The sequence below is a fragment of the Chaetodon trifascialis genome, chromosome 12, assembly GCF_039877785.1.
Source record: "Chaetodon trifascialis isolate fChaTrf1 chromosome 12, fChaTrf1.hap1, whole genome shotgun sequence".
NCBI classification, from domain to species: Eukaryota; Metazoa; Chordata; class Actinopteri; order Chaetodontiformes; family Chaetodontidae; genus Chaetodon; species Chaetodon trifascialis.
Window position 1 is genome coordinate 13,570,303 of NC_092067.1, and position 23,360 is coordinate 13,593,662.

At 43.5% G+C, this 23,360-nt stretch overlaps 1 protein-coding gene across 3 annotated transcripts in view; it reads left to right on the plus strand.

The window, feature by feature from the left end:
• Window positions 1-13,532: 13,532 nt before the first annotated feature.
• The window catches only part of LOC139339961 (FERM, ARHGEF and pleckstrin domain-containing protein 1), a 53,442-nt gene continuing 43,614 nt past the window's right edge, over window positions 13,533-23,360 (plus strand). The window contains exons 1-2 of one of the 3 annotated variants that reach the window (XM_070975435.1): window positions 13,533-13,767; window positions 16,873-17,079. In XM_070975435.1, the coding sequence (XP_070831536.1) occupies window positions 16,900-17,079 (180 nt within the window). In that variant the 5' untranslated portion in view covers window positions 13,533-13,767; window positions 16,873-16,899. The remainder of the gene's footprint in view (window positions 13,768-16,872; window positions 17,080-23,360) is intronic. The other 2 variants (XM_070975438.1, XM_070975437.1) reach the window with 2 other exon arrangements.

Consider the following 23,360-nt stretch of genomic DNA (forward strand, 5'->3'; position numbering starts at 1 on the left):
TGAGCGGATCGTCATGTTGCTCTCACAGATTTGTTTTGGAACCAAATTGCTTCTTTTTTTATATATTCTTTTGCCTTTAATTCTACATAATAACTACAACATGTGTGTCCCCCTCCTCCTACTTCATACTGCCTTAATTCTGTGGAAAAAGTTGTGATAATAGGGAATAATTATGACTTAATTCATAACTATCCTTCAATTAATAATTTGTTACAGTAGTAAAAATAGTTCTGGACCTACAGTTGCCATAATTTGGGGGATTTAGGGTATGTAAATTGATTTTTTTGGCTGTGAGCTGCAACCTAAACCACATTTTATTAAGTTTTTTTCAAGTTTTTGTAAATTGGTTAATTAAAAGTATGCCGAATTGGCTATCAGTATCTCCTGTTTGCAATGTACCCATGGATGCAAGGACATCTTTCACTGAAATACTTTGATACTGACGAAAACTTAAAAACCTCACGACTCTCAAGCAAGTTCTGGAGTTGCAAAAAGCATCTTGTCATCTGTGATTTCTGAGTGGATTTAAGGATGTTCAGTCACAATGGACATCAGAGATAATGCTGTCCTCAGGAAGTGTAAGTCCCACTTTATCTAAAAATATGTGATTCAACAACAGTTTGAAACGCTTTATATGATGAGAATATCCCACAAACACCTTGCCAACAGTTGGCTTTCTTCCATCACCAGATGAAAAGCAACTCAGTGTTGAGATGACTGCTGCTGCAGACCAGGATGAAGTTGCACCCTCTTAATTCCGTTGATGCTTGTGCTGCCTGCCTGGGTCTCACAGAGGCAGCTAATCCCCACCGATCTGCTCCATCTGCTTGGGAGTTCGGCGTGTTGCTAAAAAGTCCTGATCGTTAAGACTGAAGGTGGCTTCCTCCCGTTTGGTTGGACTCACTCTGAGCAGAGCTCTGTCCAATCCATCCTGAAGACTGCTGAGACACTGACAGTGAGGGTCTTCCTGCGTCACCAAAAGCCTCGATCAATGCAAAACTCACATTTGCGGTAATTCCTCTTCTTCGTCGAGCCTGACTTCCATATTTCTGAATTGCTACCTACATCCCACATTTGTTCTGCAAATACGACATTGTGCCAGTTTCCGCATTTCCCCAGTTAGAGAAAAAAATGACCAAAGAGAGCTTAAGAATGGCTCGCTAGCTAGTTGCATTCACGAAAAAAGAGCGACCAAAAAACGGCTGTACAAGTTGTTTTAAGTCAATTTACAGACTCGGTTTCTATGTCCAATGCAAAAGATGTCAGCGGGACAGATGCTTCACTTGCTGCTGAGAAACTGACAAACACGATGTCAGGCTGATGAATGAAGTGTATGAAATGTAAATTTAATCACATTATCAACGCACTTAGGCCTCTTTGTGAAGAAACAAGCCTGTATCAACCCATTATCACTAGAAAACTGAATGTTTCCTCTTGTTACTTAAAAAGTCAGATCAATGAGTAGCCATTGTTGATCAATGCGTCAGACTGTACTTCAACTCAGGGTGGACATTCTTACAAGTTACAAAAGTTCATAAATGCTCACACGGTTTGCTTTGAAACTCTCAAACTCACCCTACAGAGCAGTGTGTTTGTGGGCATGGTCCACCCTTATGACTCTTATGAAGTCATTTTCTCGTGATAAATTATCTCATTATCTAGAGACAACGTGACAAATGAACACTTTATCCCAAGGAAACAAGCTTTGTTATCTTGAGACAACAAATAACTCATGATCTCATATAATGGCATTAAAAAAATAACTGCACGCATGGCCATGCTCGGCTTCTGTAACATCGCACTACAGTAGCAAGCACTATATATATCATCACAGACTGTCCAATGTCTTCATGCTCGTTCAGCTCACCACTGTGAGCAAAGCTCTTACCCAGGCAGAGTTACCTAGCTACAGGAGCTTCTGCAGCTTCAGTTGTTTTGGCTATCAGCTGTGGCAGATGGCAGACGCTGTTTGAATTGTAGGCCACACATGACCAGAAGAGATTCACTTTGCAGATATGTTTAGTGGTCCAAGCAAAGGACACGCCGAGCTGGCTGTCAGATCCTTTCTTTTTCATCAACCGTACCAACTTCCCCTCACAGATATCATCAGACAGAACAGTTTAGCACGTTGTCCACCCTCCTGCCAACTGCCAAAAGGCCTGCGTGTGGTTTGGACAAGGTGGAACAAGAGGAAGGTCCTGTTCATCCTCCATCAGGCGTCGTTTGTCGCCCCCGGTCTTCATCTCTCTCTCTCAGCTTTCGAGCCAGGGAGAACAGAGAGGTACGATTTGGCTTAAGAGATGCAAGACCATCATGCTGCTCAATGAGGTTCTGACACTGAAAGTAGAAGGAGAGCTTCCTCTTTCAGCAGGAGGCTCAGGCAGGACTGTCTTCTTCCCAGCACATGGTCTTTTTGGAGGTTTCAAGATGAATTCTGTGTCCATCCAGGAATATCTGACTCAAGAAAGAAGTCCTACGGGCTGTAGAGCTCAGCCTGGTCTGAACATGTCAGTAGTTTTTTTCACTGGAGTCAAGTCAGGTTTTATTTATACGACCCAAAATCACAATTTGCCTCATTGGGATTTACAATATGTTCAGTGTGTGACATCCTCTGGCCATAGAATTGGGGTGAGGAAACGCTCACAAAAAAAAAGAAACCTTAAACAAGGGAAACAAATAAAAGAAACCTCGAGAAGAGCTGCAGTAAGACATGCAATAGATGTTGCATGTACAGAACAGACCAAACAATCCCAGTATATACAGAATATGATAGCGACATTTCTGATACATGTAGATCATAAAGTGTAGGTGAAGAATGTGGATCCAAGAGGACGCTGATCAGCTTCAGGTGATGCCGAGCGGGACCTGAGCCATACAACCTCACCACCACCTGGAAGAGGACAGGCCACACAGAGAAGATCAGCACAGCAGCACAGCACTCACACAGATAGGAAATGAGTATTGGTATTTTAAGGTAAACAGCGAGGGAATTTTCTGGTGCACCAGCGTTTGTTTCAGTCTCTTTTTTTGTGGCATCTCAGGCGATGGATAGTGCCCTGTCAAAAGCTTGTACCGAAGATAAAACCACTGTTTTGTAAGCATTCTGCGACTACGCCTCCTCTGGGACTTTGAAAGCTCTACTTTGGCCGAGGCTCATGGGAGATGCCAAAAAAATAACCATTGTTTTATCTCTTTACGGTAGGTAGGTCCCCATTTAGCTTAGAAAAGGGGCAGTCTTTTCAAAATGACAGAATTCCTCTGAGAAGACAAACAGTCAGGCAGAGGCTGGACTAACACAGGCCAGCCTCGACCTTGTGTTTGCTCGCACTCAGACAGCCCTGAACTTCCTGTTATTCCGTTCACCTTTAACAACAAATCTATTATTATTCATCATGAATTATCACAGAAGCCTCAGTGTTTAATAGGATGGAATCATCTTTTATTTGAGACATATTATTAGAGAAATTAACTACAGCAGAAATTCCTTGTAAGGTCATAGAATTTGATGAATGACAGATGATTGCAAAGTATTGTAAAATAAAACAGATTGTACAAGAAAGAGGAGAACAATAGTTCAATGAGTATACTGTCAAAAGTATGTTTATTGTCCAATGTAGTTTTGAATAAATCCTTCGGTTTTGGGAAACATGGATTTGGAGTTAATCCCTTGTGTCAGAGAGGGCAAGGAACCAAAAATTGAATTTAAAGATGAAATGGCTTCAAGAGATGATTAAAAAAGACCGGCTCCTCTATTTTATCAGTCCTCCCTTCTCCTTGTTTTTTCCTCCCAACTAATTTCAGAGATTGTTTTGAATCACTGATGCAGAATGGAAGTGGCCTGCTGGGTGAATCACCAGTTAATAGATCCGGGGAAGTGTGTGCCAGCATCTCCTCTGAGGCGCTCGTCAACATCCACCTTCAGCTGTGAGCGAGCCTGTGTGGCCTTGCTTATGGAGGTGCTTTATCCACCCTGATGAGACAGGGCAGAGGGCTGGAGGAGCTGATTTTGAGAGGTCTCAGTGGGGTTCATTAGGAACCAGAATCCCTCTGGCATCACTCACTCTTCAGCAGCATCATTTGTGTTTGTGGTAACATGAATGCAGTTTAAGATGGTCGCTGTCCAGTGGCGGAGGTTTAATGAGAATGGATTACCGAATGCTTCGCAGTAGTCAGCCTAATAGTTGTTGTGCAGCTTTGTGTCTTGGACTGGTGTCTTTAAAATCACTCCAGTTCCCCCGTTTCCTCAAGCCCTTGCAGAGTTGCACCAAGAATGACTTTCAAGGAATGGCAGGCAGCATCGTGAGATGTTGAAATCTCAGTGGGGAACAGACTGGAAAAGAAAAACAAAATCTGCTTGAAAACAACCCCCCCGAGTCTCTCAGTGTAGGTGTATGAATTAAATAGGCGCTGACTCATTGTTACCTGTTCTCGGCTCTGTAAGCCACAGGCTCAGAGGCACAGACACTGCAGCTGTGACACAACACGCTGTGTTTGTTCCAGCTGAGATCCTCTAAATCAGTATGTCAAATGTCAAGATGAAAGTGGGGAGGGACGGGGGGTGTATGAGTCACACCACCACCACGTCCCCCACCCCCATCGCTCTCAGACTGCAGCACAGTCCCTGGGGTGTCCGTGTGGGATATGGCAGTCCATGACAAAAAAGGCCATGTCTGCCCCGTGCACTTTAACTCCAGGAGACATGAGTTCAGTTATCCTGAGGAGAGGAGGAGCACGCTTCCAGCTCAGCACTTTTGAGGATGAAGGAGATGCCAATGCACAGACCAAACAAAGGAGCCTATAAATTGCTTTAATCGTCTCATTGATCAGTGAAGCATTAAAGTCTCAGTATGGCCCAGACAGAGGCTGAAGTGTGTGTGTGATGAGGCTTTAGAAACTGTGCAGCACGGAGGGACTGTGGAAATCAATAGGGAGAGATGTAAAAGGGAGGAATTACACATTTAGAGGAAACATTTTCTTCTTGACTGTGTCACTAAGAGGCACAACAGCACCCTGTATGTTGTCATGGATCCTTCTTTCCCTGGTGCTAATGGTGTTGCCTGCCTGCTTTGTTTTTCCTGGATTGTGGAGCTCTGGCAGATGTGCTTGTATCTGACATGGAGTATTTATTGCTTGTGCTGTACGTTAGCTGGAAGTCACCACCGCTGAAGAGAGCCGCGCTGTTATCAGCCCACACTCTCAACCCCCCTGTGGTGTTTCATGCCTTTCTATATTGGAAACAATGTTGATGTGCAGGAGTGGGAAGATGGAACAAACAAGGCGAGCTAGGACCATCAGAGGGCCTAATAACCAGGTGTCATGGCAACTAGATGGCAACACATGAGTTGTCGATTTCACAGTCTAATTTGCAGCTGTAACAGAGGGAACGTGTGTGGGGGGGATGATCTATGCAAACAACAAGGAAAAATTCCTCTACTGGATACACGTGTGTGTGTCATCATCCATCAGCAACAGGCATTAAAGGGTGAGTTCACCCAAATCACAAGATATCATGTTTTTCATTAATCGTAGATGCAGGCTGAGCTGATGGGAAGCATTTATTCGGTAGAAAGTAGTTCTAATGGAGCAACACAGGCAACATTTTATTCAATGTCATTTTGTTTGGGTGGCAAGAAAATATCTGCGGAAAGGAAGTAAGTATATTTACTCATATACTGTACTTTAGTAGTTATTGTACGTAGCTGTATTCAATCTTTTACTCCACCACATTTACCTTCCAGATTAGGATGTGTACAATCAACTATATGACCAAGCTATGAAATATAGTAAATGGTTATTAACTAGCCAATAGTATGTAAAGCAGCCAAATTTAGGCCAGTTGCCACACAAACAGTAGAGACTCCGAGTTTTAGTGGTGCTGGTAGGTGTGACCTTTGGACAGAGCCAGGCTAGTTGTTTCCCCCTGTTTCCAGTCTTTGTGCTAAGCTAAGTTGGCTGGCTGCTGGCATTAACTGTATATCTAACATAAATTCTATATTTTTTATGATATCAAACTCTTGGCTAGAAAGCAAACAAGTGCATTTCCCAAAATGTCAGATTTTTCCTTCAGTAAACTTTTGATTTAAGGACTTTATTTAGTGTATCAATGATACTGGTACTTTCACGCCTCCGTGCTTCCACTGCTGCAAAACCTGGACACGACTAGTATAACTGAGAAAGTCTGTTCATATTATATTGTCCAAACAAAGCTGATGAATTTAATGTTTCACAACGAAGGTATTCACTAAACAGTTTGTACAGACTGCACAGTTGTGTCTGTTGTTTCATTCACCTCCCACATATGCTCTGGTAACCAGTCTGCCTGTTGTTATCAGAAATTATGATTGACGCTGTGCTTACTTGTGTTTCTCATGTGCAGATGAGCACTAATGCACAGAAATATATAATGTTACATAAACAGATTACGAGAAAGGGGCCAAGCCTGCAGTCCCCTGAGCACCGATTCACCAACATCAAACCATGAAAACACGTTGATTTTAGATTATTGTGAGAGTCTGATGATCATCAGTGACGCCTCCTGCATCCTTTACACTATGTGTAAATTGTGATTTTTCCCAGTCTAAACTTTTCCCTCCTCCACGCACTGCGGAAGATGATGAAGTTGTGCCAGAACTTTTTCAGTTTCTCAGTTTTCCCAGCTGATTATCTGAAAATATTTTATTTTTACAAGCATCTCCTCAGGAATGGAGAAGAGCTGACCACGAGGAACTGAGGATATTTCTGTTTTGTCGCTGTTGATCATGGTGAGACTGTCCTCACAGACTCTAAAACCTAAATCTATACCATCTGTCACTATTATGTAGTCCTCTAAAATTATAAATTGAGATACTAATTATATGGATTTATACAACAGCTGAAGGATTTGGTGTATTCGTACATGTGAGACGGGACTAAATGCTCCCAGGCTGACTTATGTCTCAGTTAACGTAAACATAATAAAATACATGGAGAGGTAGTGTGGCTCCACTGAGGGCTGAGATATAAATTCAATAAGATGAAAGATGCAAATAGTGTTTCATAGAAATGTATTATATAAATCTAACAAAGTCTTTTTATGGGAATGTGATAACAGTCAGGCAGAGAAGGAGGAAATTGTTTTTAACTTATTCAAACAGAAATGTGGCAGTAATAGAGTCAGTGTAATCCCGCTGCCTTTCTACATCCAGTATAAAGGCAAATAGAGCATGTGATGAGGCTCCCACCTGCTGGATTTCATCTCTTGTGGAGGTGGAGGGCTCAGCAGGAGCTCCATGATGCTCATGTCTGAGGGGAGGAAGCCTCATTCCTGAGCCTTGGATGGTCGTGCTTGGAAATTTCAGGGTTGTCAGAGTTGTACTGGGACACTGAAAAGACACCAAGATGTAAAATATCTCAAGACAGGCGTTATTATCGCACCTGCTGATAATAATAATGAATCCAGAACATCATGTAATTGATTGACTCTCTAATTAGTGAAGAAATGTTTCGGATTGAGATCAATAGGGTTCGATTTGATGCTTTATTTAGAGGGGATTTACACAGTAGGATAGATTATAAAAGCATAGTCATTGCACTCTGTAGCAGATATACATTTTATGAAATGTATCAGTGAATTTAACAGATTGTGCTGATGTTTTTGGCATTTTCAAGTGTTGCTCGCGTTTAAGTCTTGTTTTGTAAACATTAAGAGAAAAGAGCCTTATGGGAACTGATGGGGCAAAGAGTGCACGCTTTGATTAAAGACTTAAAAACTAATCAGGGATGTGATTCAACCGACATGAAAATGAATACAAATGTTGCTGATTTCAGTAGATTCCCGCTGTAAGTTTTTATGACTCTTAATTATATGCATGCAGCCTGTCACACATACACTGACACACGCACACACAGAGACGCTCACACATAATGCCCTCATTCCTCCATTTTATCAAAGCATCAACTGTCATAAAATATATAGAATATAAGCATGGGGGGGGTCCAAATAGAGAGACAGACATTTAAGTGAGCCAAGCCTAGCAGCACTGGCAATTAGACTGTAGTTACTCACTCTGTGTGTGTGTGTGTGTGTGTGTGTGTGTGTGTGTGTGTGTGTGTGTGTGTGTGTGTGTGTGTGTGTGTGTGTGTGTGTGTGTGTGTGGGTCCAGACTCACTTCAGACTGACTAGAACAGTGGGGGTTGGAGAAATGTAAAAGTCTAGCTCCGACTCTAATGACCCGGTATTCAAAGTTGGTGGGAAACAGTGACAGGGCAGGAGATGCAGCTGCTGCTGCTGCTGCTGCTGCTGCTGGGATTAAAATAGAAATGGAATCTCATTTCCATCTTCTATCCCCTCTTAAGGTGAATACACCCAGGGAAGCATATTGTGTGGAAATGTTAAAAAATGTGTTTCGGATGGCTGTCAGGTACTTTGAATAGGCCATTGGATGATGATATGGAAATTTGATGAGGCTAAGCAGTAGAAGATTTGCATTATATACTGTATATATGTACACATATACATACATACAGTAAACATAATATTATAGATACTCTGCATAGTCACAATTGATTTCCAAGCCGACATTAATGAATATTCCTAAAAAGTTCCAGGATGAGCTTGTCAACAGATCCATCTGCACGACGAGTGAAGGTCATGACAAGATCTTCTAGTCAAGTAAAAGTACTAATAAAGCAATATTGAAATACCCTATTACAAGCCCTGCATTCAACATTTTAAGCATTTGCAGCAAAGTCTTGCTAAAATTTACCAAAAGTAAAACTACTCATTATGCAGAATGACACATTTGAAAATTCTATATCTAATGTTATAATTGGATTATGATTATTGATTGATTGCATATCAATAGCTTTATTGTTGCAGCTGGTAAAAGTAGAACTAATTTTAACTACTTTACATAATGCTGGGTATCTTAATCTATAATAATACATCAGAATTAATGTGTTTATTAATTTATGATTATATTTTGTATTAATAACATCAATCTATCAAGTAGCTTATAACCAAAGCTGGCAAATAATGTGGAGTAAAAAGGTACAATATTACATTGCAGAGTATTATTAAATATGAAGTATGATGTAACATGAAATGAAAATAAAAAGTAAAGTACAAGTACCTCAAAATTATACACAAGTAATATAAGTAAACACTTAGTTACAGTGAACTCTGCTGCAGACATGAAACTGATACTTCAGTGAGAAGTTGCTGATGATGTGACTCAGTATTCTATGTCACAGTTCCTTGAATCCCTGTGCATATAATCACTTGAATCTTACCACCATCAAGTTTTTGTGACTGGCACTGTCTCTGTGTTACATACACACATTTTCCTCTGTGCATGTGAGCGCTTTGGGATCCTTGTTTTGGTGTCTTTCAATAAAAATGATCAGGAACTCATTCGAATGCAGAACTTGCTGAGTCCATACGCACCTTTTAAATAATTTCCCACCAATTTCTTTCAGACAACACCTGCTGATGTCGGCTCTGTTGTAAAGATGGATGAAGATAGTAATAAGATGTTGAAGGGGTCTCAGATGTGAGCAGCACTGGCTCGGAGCCTGCATGTGATGTTGGGTTAGTTGTGCTTACAGGTAAATAAAAACTTGCTTTTATGTATACAGTGATGCAAAGTGACATCGCTTATAATAAGGTGCACAAGCATTTCAAATTAGCTGATAAATTAGAGTATTGATGAGCTTTGTCGATGTCTGCAGTGCAGGAATAGTAAGGTGCATACATTAGTAGATGAAAAAGCTTGTCAGTGGATCGGCTGGTTGATGAACGGGGCAAAGTGGGCACCAGCCCAGGGGCCCAGGAACTCCAGATGTCCCGACAACTGCATACACACACATCAGAAACATGCAAACATAGGCTGTAGAGATGGAGGGAATTTGATTTCTGATAGCAAGCAGCAGTGTAGCAGCAACATTGTTTTAATCCGGGGGGGGGGTGAGCTTCAAATGTTTATATGGACCCCCACTGTGAGAGATAAGTGGTGGTGGTGGACATGCATGATCGGAGGGTGTGTGGAACATGGGATTATAAAATGTCTTCTGCGCCTGCCTGAAGTACCTCAGGTTTTTAAGACAGTCATTAGTTCTGTGCTTAGATGTTGCATAATCCTAAATTAATGTGTTTAATCAAATTAGCAGGTAGTGTTCCAGCAAAGAAATACATTGAACAGAGAGTGGGAGGAAATGTGGGCTAACAGGGGCCCAGAAGCTAATGTTTGCTCTGGGGGGGGGGGGGCATTTGAACCCCTTAAGATCCAGTAGATGGTGTTGAAGAAAACAAGAAAGCTAATTTCTGGTTATATATTTAAAAAGTTAAAATTCCTAGCTGATGTAAATGTATGAGCTCAAGAGTTAATAAAGTCAGATAAATGTACACTGAGCTGAAAGGAAATCATACGGTATAAATGAATAGTACTTTAGGAATGTAATTATTCTATGTGTACAAGTGTTTCCTCACCCTATAGTGATCAGTGTGAAGCCGACTTGTAATTTCATTTGCTATTGCATAACTGGATAAGAGATCACTAAGAACATGGCGCAAAATCTTGATTGCTTACATAACTAATCCAAAACAGCATTGTCTCTTGCCTGTTTTCTCTTTCTCGCTGCAGCGTTTTCACGCTCCTGCTGACATGTTCATCTTTGCCTCAGTTCCAAATCAGTGCCTCCAGAGGGCTTCTGAAGCTGCCAAGACACTGAGTGTGATTTCTCCATCTTCAGTCCCACACCACTGAGGCGTAGGAGACTTCTCTTCCTGCCAGTGAGAAGGTGGGCGAGCAGCAGACATGAAATAGAGACAAGCAAAAAAAAAAAGAAGAAGAAGAAAAAAGCCCAGTTTCAGTCTCCCAATGCTCTGTTTGTCTTTTATCCCTGTCCCTCTGTGCAGCTACATACATGGAGGAGTGGGCCCGCGCCAAAGCTCCAGGCCACTATCTGCAAAAAAGGAGGGAGAAGCATGAATACAAAGCAACAAACACTTAGCAATAGAAGGACATAGGCAGTACATCTTTCTGATCATACAAAGTAGACAATAGACTGTTAAGTGGTTGATTTATCCATGGCGAGGGCCAGAGGGTGGCCTGCGTCTTAGTATCATGCATGGATTACAGAACAGGCCTACAGGGTACAGGCCCAGGGCTGCTGGACCAGAACCTCTGTTTCAAGTGTCTGGAGGAAGGAAAATGACCAGGGAGAGACAAAAATGTTTGCAAAGAGATACAAAACAGCCATTAATTGATGCAAAATGACCACAAAGAGACACAGAATGACCACAAAGAGAAAGAAATGACCACAGAGATGCAAAATGACTGCAAAGAGAGGCAAAACTACCTTAGAGATGAAAAATAAAGACTTGAAAAAATGACCACAATGAAACAACCATAAAGAGAAAAAAAATTCTACAGACACAAAACAACTACAAAGACAGTATATGAGTACTGTGCCAGCTTTTACATGTCTATGTTACAAATAGCATCATAATAGGTTCATAATATGCAATAAATACGCAATGTATAGTTTATTGAAGCAGGGCTTTAAATATAACTCTCACCACGTTTTACTCATTCAAGCCCCCCAGATTAATCTGTTTTTGGGATCTTAGCACAGTGTGGTATTCCAACAGTATCAATCCTTAGGCTTAGACATGCCATGACTTTTCCCCATGATACATAATTCAGTGGTGGAACAATCCACAAGTTGATTAGTATTACAGATTCTTGTTGGATTTTTACAGAGATGAAATAAATTCTCTGCCTGGACACAGTGTTTTCCTCTCGGGCAGCAAAAACAGAATGGTCATGCCAAGTTAATGTCACTGGCTTCCTTCGCCTGGTGACAAGGCTGCAGCTTAAACTGATTTTCAACTGGTGTTGATGTGGCAGTGCTTTACAGAGTCCTCCTGTCGTATGCAGGGGTGGGGGTGGTGCAGCTTTTAATTGCAGAATTTAACACCTGCCAATGGACCCTGGCTTGGTCTTGGGTGGTATTATAGGCCGCCAGTAAGCATCACAGAGGGCAAACCAGACTTTGTGTCATCGCCTCTCTCAACCACATTGTGCCAAAAATCCACCTCACTAATGCAAATGAAGAGGGGCTAAGTCATTGCATTGTACACTGCAAAAGAAAAGAGTGTCTTTCAGCTGTTTTGCACAGGTGTCTTTGAGCAACCCAAAGAATCTCTGGCAGCTCCAGTGGACTCTGTTGCATGACTGACCCGACCTCTGATCTCCTTGGATCAGTATTACTCTCTGTACAAACATAAAATTACACATTACACATTACACATACAGCCAGGAGGGGGCAGAGTGCAGGGTATTACCTACTCCCACTTGTTAATATAAATAAGACACAGAGAGTCTGTTTAATTCAGGCAGGTGCCTGTTTGACAGCATGTATACATTAGTCAGAGACTCTGGGTTCCTGTAATACATTCCTGTATTTATTTGCCACGATTGTTTATCATCTTGACTCACGCACTGACTTCTGTGATAATGCTGCCTGTAAAAGTGGAGGTCTAGTGGAGGTTCCAGCATTTCCAAAGATGTCAGGTATTGTATGTCAGGCAAATTTTTCTATGCTTATGTGTATAAAATGATGCACAACACATCTAGACGTTTCCATTTGATGATTGATTTTTACCCAGGAAACACAGATTGCCAGACAGTGTGGAACAAGATGATTTCTCTGACCTTAGAGCTAATAAAAGGGGTGGCAGAATCCATACATTTTATTTATTATATTTTATGACATTTGATAAGCCCAAACAGGAATACTGAAAAGCCAAAAACAAATTTAATAACATGTATAAACTGCAAAAAAGTTGATTCAATTCACTGTTGAGTACCATGAATTTTCAATGGCAATATGACTTTATTCATTTATTTACTCATCCCTAACTAAATCTGAGAGGGTCTCAAGATAATCGATGGAATGAGAAAAACTTTTTCAACTCAAATTTTTGCTTTTATGAATTTTAAACGGCCAACACTTTAACCTCCATCAAAGGTGTGCTGCTGTCAGATTTCATTTGGATCTCAGTTACTGAAATTATTGATATTGGTACTGGCCCACATGCTTTAGTGTGTCGGGCCTCTGCTCTCTCAGACTCCCTCACATCCACGATTTACAAGGGATTTTATGGATTTCAAAGCAAAAAAATTTTCTCCCTTTTGCTTCTCTCTTCTTCCGAGTATTTTTTAGTCCTTCAGAACAGTTTTCATCTTTCAATTCTCACTTTGTTTTCATTTCTATCAATACTTACCTCTGTTGTTATATCATTACGCAGTACACAGCACACACAGTACGCTGCCTGTTTGTTGTTTTGCACTAATAAAACAAATTTTATGACCTAGAATGTGAGGTGAAAAGTAAACAGCTTCATTTTGAAGGGTCACATTCAAACAGCTTGGGAGCCGCTTGTTTTATATGTGGTTTGGGTTGTTCCAGCTGCCACCGCTAGATGGTGCTGTTGCTCCGTGTCCCGGCGCTGCTGAGAAGGTGGAGGTGCAGCGCCTCCTTCATTGTCTGAGTAAAGGCACCGGCAGTGGATCCGCCGCTCGGTTCAGTGTAATCCCGTCTCTCCGCGGCTCAGTCACTCAGTCGTCCGCCATGGCGACCGCAGAAAGCCTCCTCCCCGGTACGAGCAGCGCCTAAAACTCCACCCGGGCTTCTCTTGAGTCACCACCGCTGGACGTGGATGTGATATCTCCTCTCAGCTGGGAAATACAGACGTGTGCATAAGCGTGCATTTCCAGAGAAGCGGTAAGTATCGCGCAGCGCCAAGTCCTCTCCCTGTGTGCTCTTTAAGGGAAGTGATTCAACTTGTTTGAGGAGATTAGGGTTAAGTCCTGGGAGTATCTTTGCTGTACTGTTTATGTGATCCTGTGGATTTCGAGGGAGGGAAATAACTATCGCTCCGTGTGAAAATCTTGCAGCCAGTGACCGTCCTGTTCGTCCTCCAGTGCGGTTTGCATGGCACGTCTATACCTTCGCTGTATGGATGCGTGCAGACGCCGCAGTCGCTGCTGTTAACGCTTCATGTGACATTTAAATCATCCGATGTTGGAAGGAGGTGTGCGTTTTCTGTCTGTCACTAAGTTTCCAGAGGCTGTCCATGTGAGTCCAGGCGGTGCATTAATGTCACATCTACTGTACTGGCTCATAATGTCCTGAGGATTACAGCAGCCTGCTCTATTAACCTACATTACATGATTGGTGTGATCACAGTACCAGGCTGTGTGAGGTGGGTCTGCGTGGAGGGAAAGACCTCTCCTCACCATTTTCTGCACTATGTGTCTTACTTACCATTGAGGCTCTTTAGAGAGGCTTAAATGGCAGCCAGGCTCTGGTTCCAACACGCATGTATCCTGTTGGTTGTCATTCTTTTTACACATGAACACATGTCACGGTGCCAGTAATTCAGTGGGAACTTCTAGTGATTCATGCAATGCCTGCCACACCCAGATATCAGTGTCTGTTGCAGAACCCAGAGGAAATTGAGCTCTTTTTGTTTTGGGAGCTTCCCTCAGGTAGACAGCAGCTGGCTGTATCAGCCGCGGCCTCTGGCCATTCAGCTGTCACTAAAGGATTCCAGCTGTGCGGCGCTGGACCCGCACCGAGGGGCCCCGTGTGCCCCTGCACACAGAGGAGCCACTGTTACAACCCCAGAGACTCTAAGCCAGCAGCCACAGGTCCATGTTGCACACTTGTGGGGAATTTCAAGCAAACAAGTTCAAAGGCAGGGTGATTTACCCTGAGAAGCACTCAGGGGGCTGTAAACGCCCCTCTGGCACTGTGTGCGGGGCGGCTGTGCTTTATGTCACGGTCCGGCCCCTGGAACAAGGTGCCAGCTGTACAACTGGTGACTGTTTTGTGTGTTTGTCTGAGGCTGAGTTACCTATTCAGAGGAGCACACAAACCTAGACTCATGAGTGGTTGATAAATGATCCCTGGTGCAGGGGAGGGTATGCGTTGGCTGAAATAATCACTGTCTCAACTCTTTGACTGTCCTCTGTTTCACCAGGGCTTTGTTTGAGGAGTGTCTGGTTACAGGGCATGCATGTGCAGGTCATATAAGCCCTGAATTTACAGACTCAGTATGACACTCACCAATAATCAAGGCAAGGGCCGCTGAGTGATGACTGTGTGAGGATCAGATGTCATAAATGACTGGACTTGAATTGAAAAATGTGTGTGTTTCCATTCACGCCCCCCGGTGACAGCAGTTAGTCTGGTTTCCATCACCCCGAGGGAGTGTTAGCCCGCTGACTGCTCTCCAAACACTTTGGCCCTCATGGTTGGGGTTTAATAGCTTTTCAGCACACCTGAATCCGCTTGTTGAATCCAAATCCTTTTGAATCCCTTGTTTTGGTCTAGCTTTAAGCTATCAAAGTTATGATAGCATGGGGAAGGACAGAAACTCAAACAGCCTGACATTTAAATGTGTACAACTCAGATAAATATTTGATGTTTAGTTTAATAACTTGTTTTATGACTAATAGACAGCAGGACCATGTAAGGACTATATGGGAGGTTGGTCAGCTTTGGAACTGAACACATCTGGATATTTTTGAACCAGCTATCAGAACACAGTCAGCAGTGATGAAATGACCAGTCAGGAAATTTATTAGTGATCGATCTGGATAATTGGTTGCCAAAAATCTGGATAATCGATTAGTCAAAATGCCAAAGTGTGAACCTTTATGCACCTCTCCTGAGCATCGGGCAGACCATCATCTGACAGAATTTTGTCTATCCGCTGTCCTTGGCCTATTTTCTTCATGCACTCTGCTGGATTACATTATCCACTCCTTTTGAAATGCCTTATTCAGCTCTCAGCTTAAACTTGGCAGCAGTCATTCACCTCTGCGGCGGCTGAACAACTGCCCACTGGCCTCAGTGCTCCGATGAACCACTTGGTGAGGTCTGAGAATGACATCAGCCTGCTGGAATGTGCAATGAAGAGGGAATTAAGCAGGACAGCAGGGCCTTGGGGGGATCTGGCTGCACACATGCGGGGGATGGACAGTGGCCGGCTTGTGTGTAAACCCAGAATGAGTCCACGACTTTGTCCAGACACGGTCCTCCACCTGGGACAAACACAAACAGAGTCACATAGTTCTAGATCCTGCTCCTACAGGTTGAAGTGAACGTCTGACCTCCATTACCGGAAGTGGCAGTGTCAAATCACCTCAACCATTTATGGAAATCCATTACTTTCAGCTAACTTTTTAAACTGTTTATTCATTACAGTTAGCTAAGTATGCAGGTTATTTGTTGCAATATAGGAAATGACTGAAAGGTAAACTTGCTGTGAACCTTTAAAAGCAGCAGAATAATAGCAGGACAGTGTGGTCACAGCTGAGTCTATTCTCTGTTACTATTTTTCACCTTTTGCCCTGTGATTACACTTCTCACTCAGTTCACATCTCTTCTAACAGTGTCCTTATGCATTTGCCTTGATGCCCTTGAGACCTGTTAAAGCCGAGTATATGTCTGTGTGCCCTCACGACTTCCTGAATCAATTATCATTGTATTGACCGTTTGATTTTACACTCGCAGCATCGTGATTCGTCTGTCAGATCAAATTAGGGCTGCTTGATTTGTGCTTTGAAATCGAGAACATGCTTGGAACTTTTTTCTTTTTTTTTTTTTTTTAACAGTAATTGGTTCTCCCGCAGGCAACAATTATCAGCCATTAGCGGCGAGTGCAAATACTGCGTTTGCAAATGCTCTGCTAGTGTGACACAGGAGGTTGTGCACCCTGTCCTCTGAGCCCTGATGCGTTCATCTCATGTCACCGGGATGTTTCTCACTACTCAGGTGAGTGTCTGCCTTCCTGACTTTCCTCTCTTGGCTTCTGTGCAGGCTGGGCAGCGAGCGTTGCAGTGCATCATGGCAGAGTCAGACCCAGAGCCAATTTCCTCTGGAGCGGGGCAGCGTCTCGGAGCCCCCGAGACTCTTGGCATCAGTACGTTGGACCCCGGGCACAGACCCCCGGCCATGCCCCCCGGACGACACGTCACCATCAGGGTCCGCATGTTGGACGACACAGAGGAGCTCTTTGACATCTCGGTGAGTTGTTAAAACCCGCTCGAGCAGCCGTGTTTCTTGATGGGAATGCTAATGTCAGAGTGGGACTCTTCATTACTGCACAGTGGCCAAGAAGCATTTCCCGATTTCATCATAGCAGCAGCAGTCTGGTAACAGGTTGGCATGGCAACTGCATGATGTTAAGTTATTGAATGCATGGGTGAAGCTGGAGGGATCCTTTTCCTAATGTCATGGCTCTTCCAGTTTATTGTGGTGGTATTTATTCACTGCCTCCTAATCTCCCAGACTGTCTCACACCTGTTCTACAGCTGCCATCTATTACAACCCGTTACAACCCATTTTCTCTCCATCCGCCGTGTCCTCCTGACAGCCTCTCAGGATATTTTTTAAGAAACCATGGACGGCGTCATATTTCACATTTCTTTCCCACGTGGTTGTGCTGATGACGTGCGAAAAGAGGCCTCGTGCTCTCTTAGATGATGTGGTGGAAGCCGGCAGGTAGTCGAAGCGGACACCAGTATTTTCTCATGTCTTTGAGTGAAAAGAGTCACATGAATTCCAGCCATAATTTCAGGACTCAGAGGATTAACGTTCTCATCACAGACATCTATATTTAGACATTCTAGCCTAAGCCATTTGCACAGAAGAAGTTGGGCTAAAATTAGATGCTAATTCAGAATTGTATTTTCTAACATGATCATATTTTAAATGCAAAATAAAGATATATTTAAGCAGATAATTTGCAGATGTCTTTCAAACTTCTGTGGTTTTAAAATCGTTGTGATTATATCTTTTACTCCCGTTAGACTAATGTTTGCTAAAAACTACAGTGCCAAGCTGTTTGAGGAAATTACTCAGCCTGATGTTTTCAAATCAAACCCGATGGTTGTGACCCATTTTAGAAGATTCACGTCTTCGTTAGGGTTGACTCGGGGCTACAGACAGGGCCGGTTAGTTAGTCAGAATATATTAAGAGACGGTCCAATGCATCGTTGGTTGTGGTGTCTTTGAGAAAGAAAACTAGAGAATAACGTCAGGGCTGTCCTTTGAGGTCGATGAGATGACGAGATGCACGGCGCACTTCCCCCCAGGCATTCCTCTGAACTTGTGCTGTTTTGGAAAGGTGTCCTCAGACCTTGATTTAATGGCAGAAACATGGGGTGGAGTGAGCGAAAAGACTGTTATTTGCCTGAGAATAGAAGAACCAGCCGCATTCTGCGACCACAGTCCTTCCTGCCTGGAGGAGAAGAACGAGATGAGTAGATAGAGGAGAGTGGAAAGTGGCGATGGAGGGAAACAGATACAGCAGCAGCCACAGAGGACCCGTTTAATGTGTATGAATGGGGCTCGGCACAAAAGCTGCTGAGCTTTACTGACAGTTAGTGAATGTGCAGTGCAGGCTGGATGTGTCCTTGTGGCTGTTTCCCAAGGCAGTATGGGTAAATGTTGCTCCTAAAGCGGGCGGCGGAGCTCCCTGTGCATGACTGCTAATCTTTCTACTGGTATCATGTGTTGTACTTAATACTTAACGCTGACTACATTCTCACAGTGAGGTCCCGTTTGATTGCCCTCATTTAACCCAGATTATTTTTTGTGTTCTTTGGATTAGGCGAAGCGTTAAAGCCTCATTTGTTTTTGTTTTATGAGACAAGATTCTTGGGAGTGTTCAGCTCACTCAGTGCGCTGTTTTCATGTGCTACATCTGCTTTTGGCTTTGTGTTTACTCAGGTTAGAGCAATCAGTTTCAGAATTGAACGTCATCCAGCCGGCGATGCCTACTTCTGAAATGAGGTAGAGCAGGTGAGGAAGGGATTTTATTCAGCCTGCTTCAGGGCTCGTAATCTGCAAAAAGCTGCAGTCAAGCTCTGCACTCCAGGGCTCTCTGAGGAGATATCAACCTCAGAGTTTTGTAAGCTCACTCCAGATTTTGTGGAGTTTCAGTTTTTAGTGTTCAAGTCGGCTCTACCAACCAATACACACGCTGATGCTTTGTGTTTTTTGACATGACACATGTCAGATTTCATCTCATCTGTCTTTGTCTCCATCTTCTTGTTTCCACCGGAGTCAGGTTTCATATAGTTTGATATACGCGCAGAGATCACGAAACAACAGCGCTGTCAGAATGAAAAAGCTCCACTGTGAGATTCTGTTTTGTGTTTGAGCGAAGGCCTGAAATACGCTTCACGCAAGTACGCCAACGCAAATGACAACGCCTGGCCCAGCAGGCGCAGACGCTCGCAGTGAATATACCCAGCCTGTGCTCTTCCACCTGTGGAAGTAACAAACCTCAGTCCTGACAGGGGTGATACGGAGCTAATCAAAGCTTTTCCATGACCACAGTATAATTTTCAATTTCATTCCTGTCTGAAGAGGCGTTGTCTATGCGTGCGGTTCTCCCCCGATACGTTCAGCAAGAGCTTCATCGAACTGATCCACCATGGTGAGCCTAAACAGAAGGGTGTTTGTTGTTTCAGACTATAGCGCTCCGAGCTGCAACGCTCACACTGCAGCTCATGCTTGTGTTATGTTAAGATTCTTCAGGCGATTCGTTCCAGAACGCCGCTATGCATGAAATCGATCTTGCGTACCTCAAAACATCAGCGTACACATACTTGCGTGGACCACGTTTCGGGCCAAATGCTGCACAGCAGGGGTGATGCATACACAGCCGAGGGTTTTCCACTAAGTTGGCCTGCTTGTGGACACGGCAGGGCTGTGATGGTGTAGTTGAGCTGTGGTGATGGTGGCCTAGAAACGACAGACACGAGCTAGGCAGACATGAGCTGAAGATGGTGCGGAGAGGGTAACAAAAGGCCCCTGCTAACAGAAAGCTTTATTCATGCTCAATTTAACACATATTATATCCTCTATCTCAAGTCAGCACATGAGATAAAAATCTCAGTGGGCTTGATGGTGTTTTTGCCTAGAGGTGACCAAGGAGGACATTTTCCTCTGTCATGGACGCACAATCTGGTGGGACAGATCTGTTATCTTCTCATTAAAAAAACAACAAAAAACAGGAATCATGCCCATGTTTTCACATGTAGTTCGTTGTCACAGCTGTTCTTGAAAAAGGCGTTTTTCTATTTACTGGGCGCTTGAGGTCAGGCGGAGTGTATTACACTGCGGATGTCTTGAGCTGATGGAGTTTAGTCCTCTTTGAAGGCACAGGTGCCTCACAAGAATTCGATCTGGCAGGGATGTTTGGATGCTCGGGGCAAGTTGCTTGACTTTAGCACTAACTTCATGTCATTTACATCAGCTGCATCCCTGAAATCTCTGCCTTTTTGGTCCAGCTGGGATGGAGAAAACTCAGATCCTGCTGATATTAATCTCTCCCCTGCAGCAGTGAAGAGAGATAACTGCATGGTCTACAAAACACGTTTGTCAAGCAATTATCTCCTCATTTATTTCTCAACAGGTCTAACAGGATGCAGCGTTGTTCGAGTTGTGACAGTTTATTTCGGATGATTTTATAGGCGGTGACGCCTATAGGAGTTTTTTTACGTGTCTCTTTAAGAAAACGTAAAACATCTAACCTCACCGTGTAACTGATACCGAAGGCTTCAGTTCCTACTCCTCTGGTTCAGAGGGGTAAGTTTCCACCTCAGCGGGCAGAATATCAGATGGTTGAGAAACAAAAAGGGGCCTTCGAGCCATCTCGTGGGTCACATACCATGCTGTGGCCTACTTAGCACTCTGGCTGTGACCACACTCATGTTGATGCTGATGATGTTTGGCTGCGCAAACATAGACAACTGTATACTGGCATTGATTAAAAAGCACACTTGAGCCAAAATAATGGTCTGGTTACACCTTCTTGTTATTTTCAAATTAAGACAGGCAGCTTGCTTGTCTCCTTTTTGCCCGTGCAGAGTTCAGTAGAGCAGGAAATCCAGACTGTGGCCCTCCGTCTGTCTCGCAGTCCTCGGGCGAACGTCCACAGACACTTTCTGTCCTGATGTTTTGACGCTTATGTTCGCTGATGGCTGGTGGGAGCTCTCGCAGAAGTTGCCTGTGGAGAGTGGGATTGTGGCGTGGATGTAGGGGTTAGGAGATGGGGGATGGGGTCCTGAAGGGAGGAGGGAGGAGAGCCATGCTCGTTCCTGTGAATGAAGGAAACAGTCAGGCTCCATTAGCCGAAGCTTACCGCTGGAATACTAACGAATACAACCTAAGGTGGAATGTTCCACTTCCCGTTTAGCCCTGACATCAGCAACACAGGCGCTCACCATTAGAAATTCAGACACATCTCTGTCATATTGCACTACTCCTTCTGTTCCTCCTCTCTAACTATAATGAGCCACTGAGGACTGCAGTCTGTCCTCTCCTGCCTTCGCTTGGTCCATTACAGTCACGGTACGGCCCCCTTTTAAAAGGCTACCGTGCAGAGAAAAATCTCCAATTCATTAATTACAGAACCCTTCATCTCTTGGCATTTTCATTTGCTTTCCATATGAGATTTTTACCCAGCACAGTCTCATTAAACTCCAATATATTGCTTTTGCTTTCCTAATTACAGATTAAGTCTCCAGCAAATGAATACACAAGCACAAGTAAAAGACATTTTTATCCACACTCGGCTGGTCCAACATTTCAGTCCAAACTCAGTGACCTCAGCAACTGTCAGATGGATTAGCATTCATGGTTCCCTGAGGATGAATCTGAATGACTTTTCCTGTGGTGCCACCAGCAGGACAGACTTTCACCTATCCAGTAAAATATCTGATAACTGAAATAAATCGTCAATAAATAACATTCACAGCCTCTTAACGATGAATCTCGCTGACTTTGTTGACTTCGCCTCTAGTGCCACCAGGAGGTTTCTTTATTCCTCCCTGACAATAAACTGAATATCTTTGAGTTGTGGACAAAACAAGATGTTTGAGGATGTCAATATGGGCTTTCCGAACCACTCATTGATTAAATCAAGAAAGTAATCGAATAGTTAATGAACAATGAAAACAGTTGTTAGTTGCAGCCCTAGATGAGTGAATACTTCCATAACCATTGACATTCACATGAGCCTCATCTGTACTTTGCATTCAGTGCTAACACCTTAAACTAAGGTGGTGGATATGGTAAACATTATACCACACGTGTGCAACAGCAGCAGCCATTGTGAACACCACAACAGCCCATCGTGCCTCTGTACTCCAGTATGGCCTCACAGAGCTGTTAGCATGGCTGTAGACTCTCCGCCTTGTTTCGCACAGCAAAGCTACAAGACGTTGTACATTATTAGCACGAGAACAAAGATTGAAATGTTCTCAGTAGTATTTTCTGAACACAGCTTGGTGTGGGTGGAGAGCATCAGAGCTGTATGTGGGGGTGTTGATACTCTCAGCATCAGCTTTTGATCCGGGAGTTCAGATTACAAATCAGTGGATAAAGATGAACGTGTTTTGGGACATCCCTCGTAGCATGATGTTGCCCTCTGGTAATCCATCGTTATGACATGTAACACTCTGATTGGATTGAACATGGAAGCCTAAATCACTCTGCAGGATAAATACATGTGTAATGTAAAGCCCTCTTACCATCCTGGCATGGCCACTGACTCACTTTATTAGCTACAGAGTTCATGTGACAGCGTGTAATTCATCCCTCACGGAGAAGTTGAGCGCACTGTCCATAATCTGAATGCGTCGTTCCCATGACTGGATCCATAGTTTATCACAACCATATCCAGCATTTGTCACAGCAGAGCAGATACAGAGGCGTGCATGGAGTGAGATATGAGATCAAATCACCTATGCCTGTGACTAGCGACATTCAGCCATTCATATTTTGGGCCTTTGATGCCTTGAGAATGTTTTTTTTTTTTCTTTTCCCCATTCCCATGACTTAAGCATGTTTGCATCCAGAGAATCCAGGGCGGCAGGGACCACCCAGCCTAAAGGGAGCCGTGTGACATATGGATGCTTTAGAGCAAGACTCTCACACCAGTCCAGAGGGCTTACCATCATCCCACCGCTCACCGCTCTTTCCTCCATATGCTGTCCCCCATTCGCTGCGACAGGAAGCAATTAGAACAGCTCCACTGTGCCTTGTTGTCAGCTGAATGGCAATGAGGTCCTGACTTAATGAGTAGAAACATGATGAAGGGCTTCTTTCAGGTCTGCCTTCACCAGCTTCTGCATAGCTGTTCAATGACTGACTGACTGACCGGCAGCGTGGAGGAGGAGCTGGGATGTTTCTGCTCGGTTGCCACCTGCGGATCAGTGACCAGATGCACATTTTCAGCACCGATCTGAACATCAATTACTTAATTAACTGATTGGCTAATGCTCTGCGCAGGT